This window comes from Oncorhynchus gorbuscha, unplaced genomic scaffold, assembly GCF_021184085.1.
Source record: "Oncorhynchus gorbuscha isolate QuinsamMale2020 ecotype Even-year unplaced genomic scaffold, OgorEven_v1.0 Un_scaffold_10952, whole genome shotgun sequence".
NCBI classification, from domain to species: Eukaryota; Metazoa; Chordata; class Actinopteri; order Salmoniformes; family Salmonidae; genus Oncorhynchus; species Oncorhynchus gorbuscha.
Genome location: NW_025753616.1, coordinates 1 through 10,394, shown reverse-complemented (window position 1 = coordinate 10,394; position 10,394 = coordinate 1). Strand labels below are relative to the sequence as shown.

The following is a 10,394-nucleotide window of genomic DNA, read 5'->3' as shown; positions in this document are numbered from 1 at the left end:
GAGAGGGGGAAGGTTGAAGAACTGGCTTTCCAAACTCAAAAACAACGAGAAGAAATGGTGGGTTTTATGGAAAAGAACAAACAAAAGCAGAACGAACTGGAACTCATGAATGACAAGATTGAAAGAGAGAAACAAGACATCGAAGAAAGGCAGGATGTGCTAACAAAGGAGAGAGAGGAGCTGGAACAAATGAGGAGTGAGATACAGCAACAGAGAGAGGAGACAGAATCTCACATGGAAGATCAAAGGAAAGAGAAAGAACATTTGGAACAAATGACGACGGACATGAAAAAACAGTTGCTAGAGGTGGACAATGACAAGGAAATGATAGAAAGCTCAATGGGTGAACTGAGAGTGAAAGAGGCAGAAATGGTGAGAGAAAAAGACAACATGGATGACAAGATGGCTCGGCTCAAAGAGGAAGAGGATAGAATGCGGGAAGAAATAGGAAAGAAGATGGACATCTTAAAGCAGGAAAGTTGTGAAATCAAAAGACTGAGAGATGAAATTGACAGTGAAAAGGACCAGCTGAATGCAAAATTGCTTGAGTTGGAAAAAATGCGTGAAGAACTAGATAGAGAGAAGAAGGAAGTGAAAGACAGGAAGGATGAAACACTGAAAGAGAAAGATCAGTTGGAAGAGAGGCGATGTAAGATAAGTAAGGAGAAAGAGGAATTGGATATCAGTCTTGAACTGATGAAAAGACAAAGGGAAGACTTGACGAGCTTGAAGGCTGAAGCAGAAGCACAGACCGAGCCTATGGAAATAGACTGGAAGGAAAAGCTCACGAGGGAAAGACAACAACTTGAAGATGTAAAGGAGGAGATACAGAAGGAAAAAGAAGCCTTTGAGAGAAAGAAGGGATTGACCATGAAAGAAAGAGATGAGTTTGATCTGATGAAGTCTGAAACACAGGGACAATTGGAGGAAATAGAACAAAACAAACAAGACATTCGTGTGGAGAAGGAAAAGCTGGATCAGATCAAAGCTGAGTTAGAAAGACGGTCTGAAGACGTAAATCAGATCATGGACGAGACAAGACGGGAGAGGGGGAAGGTTGAAGAACTGGCTTTCCAAACTCAAAAACAACGAGAAGAAATGGTGGGTTTTATGGAAACGAACTCTAAGCTCAAAAATAAGAACAAAACTGGAACTCCTGAATAACAAAATTAAGAGAAACAAGACATCGAAGAAAGGCAGGATGTGCCTAATACAAAGGAGAGAGAGGAGAAGCTGGAGACAAATGAGGATGAGATACAACAGAGAGAGAGTAGATCTCACATGGAAGATCAAGAAGAAAGAACATTGGAACAAATAATGACCAGTTATGAAAAAACAGTTGCTAGAGTGGACAACAAAAGTAATCGAAAAGCTCAATCGGTGAACTGAGAGTGAAAGAGCAGAAATGGTGGAAGAAAAAGACAACATGGATGACAAGATGGCCTCGGCTCAAAGAGGAAGAGGATAGAATGCGGGAAGAAATAGGAAAGAAGATGGACATCTTAAAGCAGGAAAGTTGTGAAATCAAAAGACTGAGAGAGATGAAATTGACAGTGAAAAGGACCAGCTGAATGCAAAATTGCTTGAGTTGGAAAAAATGCGTGAAGAACTAGATAGAGAGAAGAAGGAAGTGAAAGACAGGAAGGATGAAACACTGAAAGAGAAAGATCAGTTGGAAGAGGCGATGTAAGATAAGTAAGGAGAAAGAGGTTGGATATCAGTCTTGAACTGATGAAAGACAAAGGGAAGACTTGACGAGCTTGAAGGCTGGGAAGCAGGCACAGACCGAGCCTATGGAAATAGTCTGGAAGGAAAAGCTCACGAGGAAAAGACAACAACTTGAAGATGTAAAGGAGGAGATACAGAAGGAAAAAGAAGCCTTTGAGAGAAAGAAGGGATTGACCATGAAAGAAAGAGATGAGTTGATCTGATGAAGTCTGAACACAGGGACAATTGGAGGAAATAGAACAAAACAAACAAGACATTCGTGTGGAGAAGGAAAAGCTGGATCAGATCAAAGCTGAGTTAGAAAGACGGTCTGAAGACGTAAATCAGATCATGGACGAGACAAAGACGGAGAGGGGGAAGGTTGAAGAACTGGCTATCCAAACTCAAAAACAACGAGAAGAAATGGTGGGTTTTATGGAAAAGAACAAACAAAAGCAGAACGAACTGGAACTCATGAATGACAAGATTGAAAGAGAGAAACAAGACATCGAAGAAAGGCAGGATGTGCTAACAAAGGAGAGAGGGAGCTGGAACAAATGAGGAGTGAGATACAGCAACAGAGAGAGGAGACAGAATCTCACATGGAAGATCAAAGGAAAGAGAAAGAACATTTGGAACAAATGACGACGGACATGAAAAAACAGTTGCTAGAGGTGGACAATGACAAGGAAATGATAGAAAGCTCAATGGGTGAACTGAGAGTGAAAGAGGCAGAAATGGTGAGAGAAAAAAAGACAACATGGATGACAAGATGGCTCAGCTCAAAGAGGAAGAGGATAGAATGCGGGAAGAAATAGGAAAGAAGATGGACATCTTAAAGCAGGAAAGTTGTGAAATCAAAGACTGAGAGATGAAATTGACAGTGAAAAGGACCAGCTGAATGCAAAATTGCTTGAGTTGGAAAAAATGCGTGAAGAACTAGATAGAGAGAAGAAGGAAGTGAAAGACAGGAAGGATGAAACACTGAAAGAGAAAGATCAGTTGGAAGAGAGGCGATGTAAGATAAGTAAGGAGAAAGAGGAATTGGATATCAGTCTTGAACTGATGAAAAGACAAAGGGAAGACTTGACGAGCTTGAAGGCTGAAGCAGAAGCACAGACCGAGCCTATGGAAATAGACTGGAAGGAAAAGCTCACGAGGGAAAGACAACAACTTGAAGATGTAAAGGAGGAGATACAGAAGGAAAAAGAAGCCTTTGAGAGAAAGAAGGGATTGACCATGAAAGAAAGAGATGAGTTTGATCTGATGAAGTCTGAAACACAGGGACAATTGGAGGAAATAGAACAAAACAAACAAGACATTCGTGGGAGAAGGAAAAGCTGGATCAGATCAAAGCTGAGTTAGAAAGACGGTCTGAAGACGTAAATCAGATCATGGACGAGACAAGACGGGAGAGGGGGAAGGTTGAAGAACTGGCTATCCAAACTCAAAAACAACGAGAAGAAATGGTGGGTTTATGGAAAAGAACAAACAAAAGCAGAACGAACTGGAACTCATGAATGACAAGATTGAAAGAGAGAAACAAGACATCGAAGAAAGGCAGGATGTGCTAACAAAGGAGAGAGGAGCTGGAACAAATGAGGAGTGAGATACAGCAACAGAGAGAGGAGACAGAATCTCACATGGAAGATCAAAGGAAAGAGAAAGAACATTTGGAACAAATGACGACGGACATGAAAACAGTTGCTAGAGGTGGACAATGACAAGGAAATGATAGAAAGCTCAATGGTGAACTGAGAGTGAAAGAGGCAGAAATGGTGAGAGAAAAGACAACATGGATGACAAGATGGCTCGGCTCAAAGAGGAAGAGGATAGAATGCGGGAAGAAATAGGAAAGAAGATGGACATCTTAAAGCAGGAAAGTTGTGAAATCAAAAGACTGAGAGATGAAATTGACAGTGAAAAGGACCAGCTGAATGCAAAATTGCTTGAGTTGGAAAAAATGCGTGAAGAACTAGATAGAGAGAAGAAGGAAGTGAAAGACAGGAAGGATGAAACACTGAAAGAGAAAGATCAGTTGGAAGAGAGGCGATGTAAGATAAGTAAGGAGAAAGAGGAATTGGATATCAGTCTTGAACTGATGAAAAGACAAAGGGAAGACTTGACGAGCTTGAAGGCTGAAGCAGAAGCACAGACCGAGCCTATGGAAATAGAATGGAAGGAAAAGCTCACGAGGGAAAGACAACAACTTGAAGATGTAGAGGAGATACAGAAGGAAAAAGAAACCTTTGAGAGAAAGAAGGGATTGACCATGAAAGAAAGAGATGAGTTTGATCTGATGAAGTCTGAAACACAGGGACAATTGGAGGAAATAGAACAAAACAAACAAGACATTCGTGTGGAGAAGGAAAAGCTGGATCAGATCAAAGCTGAGTTAGAAAGACGGTCTGAAGACGTAAATCAGATCATGGACGAGACAAGACGGGAGAGGGGGAAGGTTGAAGAACTGGCTATCCAAACTCAAAAACAACGAGAAGAAATGGTGGGTTTTATGGAAAAGAACAAACAAAAGCAGAACGAACTGGAACTCATGAATGACAAGATTGAAAGAGAGAAACAAGACATCGAAGAAAGGCAGGATGTGCTAACAAAGGAGAGAGAGGAGCTGGAACAAATGAGGAGTGAGATACAGCAACAGAGAGAGGAGACAGAATCTCACATGGAAGATCAAAGGAAAGAGAAAGAACATTTGGAACAAATGACGACGGACATGAAAAAACAGTTGCTAGAGGTGGACAATGACAAGGAAATGATAGAAAGCTCAATGGGTGAACTGAGAGTGAAAGAGGCAGAAATGGTGAGAGAAAAGACAACATGGATGACAAGATGGCTCGGCTCAAAGAGGAAGAGGATAGAATGTGGGAAGAAATAGGAAAGAAGATGGACATCTTAAAGCAGGAAAGTTGTGAAATCAAAAGACTGAGAGATGAAATTGACAGTGAAAGGACCAGCTGAATGCAAAATTGCTTGAGTTGGAAAATGCGTGTGAAGAACTAGATAGAGAGAAGAAGGAAGTGAAAGACAGGAAGGATGAAACACTGAAAGAGAAAGATCAGTTGGAAGAGAGGCGATGTAAGATAAGTAAGGAGAAAGAGGAATTGGATATCAGTCTTGAACTGATGAAAAGACAAAGGGAAAACTTGACGAGCTTGAAGGCTGAAGCAGAAGCACAGACCGAGCCTATGGAAATAGACTGGAAGGAAAAGCTCACGAGGAAAGACAACAACTTGAAGATGTAAAGGAGGAGATACAGAAGGAAAAAGAAACCTTTGAGAGAAAGAAGGGATTGACCATGAAAGAAAGAGATGAGTTTGATCTGATGAAGTCTGAAACACAGGACAATTGGAGGAAATAGAACAAAACAAACAAGACATTCGTGTGGAGAAGGAAAAGCTGGATCAGATCAAAGCTGAGTTAGAAAGACGGTCTGAAGACGTAAATCCGATCATGGACCGAGACAAGATGGGAGAGGGGGAAGGTTGAAGAACTGGCTTCCAAACTCAAAAACAACGAGAAGAAATGGTGGGTTTTATGGAAAAGAACAAACAAAAAGCAGAAACGAACTGGAACTCATGAATGACAAGATTGAAAGAGAGAAACAAGACATCGAAGAAAGGCAGGATGTGCTAACAAAGGAGAGAGAGGAGCTGGAACAAATGAGGGTGAGATACAGCAACAGAGAGAGGAGACAGAATCTCACATGGAAGATCAAAGGAAAGAGAAAGAACATTTGGAACAAATGACGACGGACATGAAAAAACAGTTGCTAGAGGTGGACAATGACAAGGAAATGATAGAAAGCTCAATGGGTGAACTGAGAGGAAAGAGGCAGAAATGGTGAGAGAAAAAGACAACATGGATGACAAGATGGGCTCGGCTCAAAGAGAAGAGGATAGAATGCGGGAAGAAATAGGAAAGAAGATGGACATCTTAAAGCAGGAAAGTTGTGAAATCAAAAGACTGAGAGATGAAATTGACAGTGAAAAGGACCAGCTGAATGCAAAATTGCTTGAGTTGGAAAAAATGCGTGAAGAACTAGATAGAGAGAAGAAGGAAGTGAAAGACAGAAGGATGAAACACTGAAAGAGAAAGATCAGTTGGAAGAGAGGCTGATATAAGATAAGTAAGGAGAAAGAGGAATTGATATCAGTCTCTGAACTGGATGAAAAGACAAAGGGAAGACTTGACGCTTGAAGGCTGAAGCAGAAGCACAGACCGAGCCTATGGAAATAGACTGGAAGGAAAAGCTCACGAGGAAAGACAACAACTTGAAGATGTAAAGGAGGAGATACAGAAGGAAAAAGAAGCCTTTGAGAGAAAGAAGGGATTGACCATGAAAGAAAGAGATGAGTTTGATCTGATGAAGTCTGAAACACAGGGACAATTGGAGGAAATAGAACAAAACAAACAAGACATTCGTGTGGAGAAGGAAAAGCTGGATCAGATCAAAGCTGAGTTAGAAAGACGGTCTGAAGACGTAAATCAGATCATGGATGAGACAAGACGGGAGAGGGAAGGTTGAAGAACTGGCTTTCCAAACTCAAAAACAACGAGAAAAATAGTGGGTTTATGGAAAGAACAAACAAAAGCAAGCAATTTGGAACTCATGAATGACAAGATTGAAAGAGAAAACAAGACATCGAAGAAAGGCAGGATGTGCTAACAAAGAGAGAGAGGAGCTGGAACAAATGAGGAGTGAGATACAGCAACAGAGAGAGGAGATAGAATCTCACATGGAAGATCAAGAAGAAGAACATTGGAACAAATGGCAGCCAGTTCATAAACAGTTGCTAAATTGGACAATGACAAAGGGAAATGATAGAAAGCTCAATAGGTGAACTAGAGTGAAAGAGGCAGAAATGGTGAGAGAAAAAGACAACATGGATGACAAGATGGCTCGGCTCAAAGAGGAAGAGGATAGAATGCGGGAAGAAATAGGAAAGAAGATGGACATCTTAAAGCAGGAAAGTTGTGAAATCAAAAGACTGAGAGATGAAATTGACAGTGAAAAGGACCAGCTGAATGCAAAATTGCTTGAGTTGGAAAAAATGCGTGAAGAACTAGATAGAGAGAAGAAGGAAGTGAAAGACAGGAAGGATGAAACACTGAAAGAGAAAGATCAGTTGGAAGAGAGGCGATGTAAGATAAGTAAGGAGAAAGAGGAATTGGATATCAGTCTTGAACTGATGAAAAGACAAAGGGAAGACTTGACGAGCTTGAAGGCTGAAGCAGAAGCACAGACCGAGCCTATGGAAATAGACTGGAAGGAAAAGCTCACGAGGGAAAGACAACAACTTGAAGATGTAAAGGAGGAGATACAGAAGGAAAAAGAAGCCTTTGAGAGAAAGAAGGGATTGACCATGAAAGAAAGAGATGAGTTTGATCTGATGAAGTCTGAAACACAGGGACAATTGGAGGAAATAGAACAAAACAAACAAGACATTCGTGTGGAGAAGGAAAAGCTGGATCAGATCAAAGCTGAGTTAGAAAGACGGTCTGAAGACGTAAATCAGATCATGGACGAGACAAGACGGGAGAGGGGGAAGGTTGAAGAACTGGCTTTCCAAACTCAAAAACAACGAGAAGAAATGGTGGGTTTTATGGAAAAGAACAAACAAAAGCAGAACGAACTGGAACTCATGAATGACAAGATTGAAAGAGAGAAACAAGACATCGAAGAAAGGCAGGATGTGCTAACAAAGGAGAGAGAGGAGCTGGAACAAATGAGGAGTGAGATACAGCAACAGAGAGAGGAGACAGAATCTCACATGGAAGATCAAAGGAAAGAGAAAGAACATTTGGAACAAATGACGACGGACATGAAAAAACAGTTGCTAGAGGTGGACAATGACAAGGAAATGATAGAAAGCTCAATGGGTGAACTGAGAGTGAAAGAGGCAGAAATGGTGAGAGAAAAAGACAACATGGATGACAAGATGGCTCGGCTCAAAGAGGAAGAGGATAGAATGCGGGAAGAAATAGGAAAGAAGATGGACATCTTAAAGCAGGAAAGTTGTGAAATCAAAAGACTGAGAGATGAAATTGACAGTGAAAAGGACCAGCTGAATGCAAAATTGCTTGAGTTGGAAAAAATGCGTGAAGAACTAGATAGAGAGAAGAAGGAAGTGAAAGACAGGAAGGATGAAACACTGAAAGAGAAAGATCAGTTGGAAGAGAGGCGATGTAAGATAAGTAAGGAGAAAGAGGAATTGGATATCAGTCTTGAACTGATGAAAAGACAAAGGGAAGACTTGACGAGCTTGAAGGCTGAAGCAGAAGCACAGACCGAGCCTATGGAAATAGACTGGAAGGAAAAGCTCACGAGGGAAAGACAACAACTTGAAGATGTAAAGGAGGAGATACAGAAGGAAAAAGAAGCCTTTGAGAGAAAGAAGGGATTGACCATGAAAGAAAGAGATGAGTTTGATCTGATGAAGTCTGAAACACAGGGACAATTGGAGGAAATAGAACAAAACAAACAAGACATTCGTGTGGAGAAGGAAAAGCTGGATCAGATCAAAGCTGAGTTAGAAAGACGGTCTGAAGACGTAAATCAGATCATGGACGAGACAAGACGGGAGAGGGGGAAGGTTGAAGAACTGGCTTTCCAAACTCAAAAACAACGAGAAGAAATGGTGGGTTTTATGGAAAAGAACAAACAAAAGCAGAACGAACTGGAACTCATGAATGACAAGATTGAAAGAGAGAAACAAGACATCGAAGAAAGGCAGGATGTGCTAACAAAGGAGAGAGAGGAGCTGGAACAAATGAGGAGTGAGATACAGCAACAGAGAGAGGAGACAGAATCTCACATGGAAGATCAAAGGAAAGAGAAAGAACATTTGGAACAAATGACGACGGACATGAAAAAACAGTTGCTAGAGGTGGACAATGACAAGGAAATGATAGAAAGCTCAATGGGTGAACTGAGAGTGAAAGAGGCAGAAATGGTGAGAGAAAAAGACAACATGGATGACAAGATGGCTCGGCTCAAAGAGGAAGAGGATAGAATGCGGGAAGAAATAGGAAAGAAGATGGACATCTTAAAGCAGGAAAGTTGTGAAATCAAAAGACTGAGAGATGAAATTGACAGTGAAAAGGACCAGCTGAATGCAAAATTGCTTGAGTTGGAAAAAATGCGTGAAGAACTAGATAGAGAGAAGAAGGAAGTGAAAGACAGGAAGGATGAAACACTGAAAGAGAAAGATCAGTTGGAAGAGAGGCGATGTAAGATAAGTAAGGAGAAAGAGGAATTGGATATCAGTCTTGAACTGATGAAAAGACAAAGGGAAGACTTGACGAGCTTGAAGGCTGAAGCAGAAGCACAGACCGAGCCTATGGAAATAGACTGGAAGGAAAAGCTCACGAGGGAAAGACAACAACTTGAAGATGTAAAGGAGGAGATACAGAAGGAAAAAGAAGCCTTTGAGAGAAAGAAGGGATTGACCATGAAAGAAAGAGATGAGTTTGATCTGATGAAGTCTGAAACACAGGGACAATTGGAGGAAATAGAACAAAACAAACAAGACATTCGTGTGGAGAAGGAAAAGCTGGATCAGATCAAAGCTGAGTTAGAAAGACGGTCTGAAGACGTAAATCAGATCATGGACGAGACAAGACGGGAGAGGGGGAAGGTTGAAGAACTGGCTTTCCAAACTCAAAAACAACGAGAAGAAATGGTGGGTTTTATGGAAAAGAACAAACAAAAGCAGAACGAACTGGAACTCATGAATGACAAGATTGAAAGAGAGAAACAAGACATCGAAGAAAGGCAGGATGTGCTAACAAAGGAGAGAGAGGAGCTGGAACAAATGAGGAGTGAGATACAGCAACAGAGAGAGGAGACAGAATCTCACATGGAAGATCAAAGGAAAGAGAAAGAACATTTGGAACAAATGACGACGGACATGAAAAAACAGTTGCTAGAGGTGGACAATGACAAGGAAATGATAGAAAGCTCAATGGGTGAACTGAGAGTGAAAGAGGCAGAAATGGTGAGAGAAAAAGACAACATGGATGACAAGATGGCTCGGCTCAAAGAGGAAGAGGATAGAATGCGGGAAGAAATAGGAAAGAAGATGGACATCTTAAAGCAGGAAAGTTGTGAAATCAAAAGACTGAGAGATGAAATTGACAGTGAAAAGGACCAGCTGAATGCAAAATTGCTTGAGTTGGAAAAAATGCGTGAAGAACTAGATAGAGAGAAGAAGGAAGTGAAAGACAGGAAGGATGAAACACTGAAAGAGAAAGATCAGTTGGAAGAGAGGCGATGTAAGATAAGTAAGGAGAAAGAGGAATTGGATATCAGTCTTGAACTGATGAAAAGACAAAGGGAAGACTTGACGAGCTTGAAGGCTGAAGCAGAAGCACAGACCGAGCCTATGGAAATAGACTGGAAGGAAAAGCTCACGAGGGAAAGACAACAACTTGAAGATGTAAAGGAGGAGATACAGAAGGAAAAAGAAGCCTTTGAGAGAAAGAAGGGATTGACCATGAAAGAAAGAGATGAGTTTGATCTGATGAAGTCTGAAACACAGGGACAATTGGAGGAAATAGAACAAAACAAACAAGACATTCGTGTGGAGAAGGAAAAGCTGGATCAGATCAAAGCTGAGTTAGAAAGACGGTCTGAAGACGTAAATCAGATCATGGACGAGACAAGACGG

The 10,394-nt window shown here is 41.2% G+C and overlaps 1 protein-coding gene across 1 annotated transcript; it reads left to right on the top strand.

Annotated features, from left to right (window-relative positions):
- Positions 1–6: 6 nt before the first annotated feature.
- Positions 7–10,388, top strand: LOC124030371 (trichohyalin-like; the record flags this gene model as incomplete). The annotated part of the gene is made up of 5 exons (XM_046341741.1): positions 7–1,101; positions 2,134–2,225; positions 3,481–4,525; positions 5,321–5,549; positions 6,574–10,388. Coding segments are annotated over exons 1-5 (6,228 nt in total), but the record flags the coding sequence as incomplete, so codon positions are not given.
- Between the last annotated feature and the right edge of the window lie 6 nt (positions 10,389–10,394).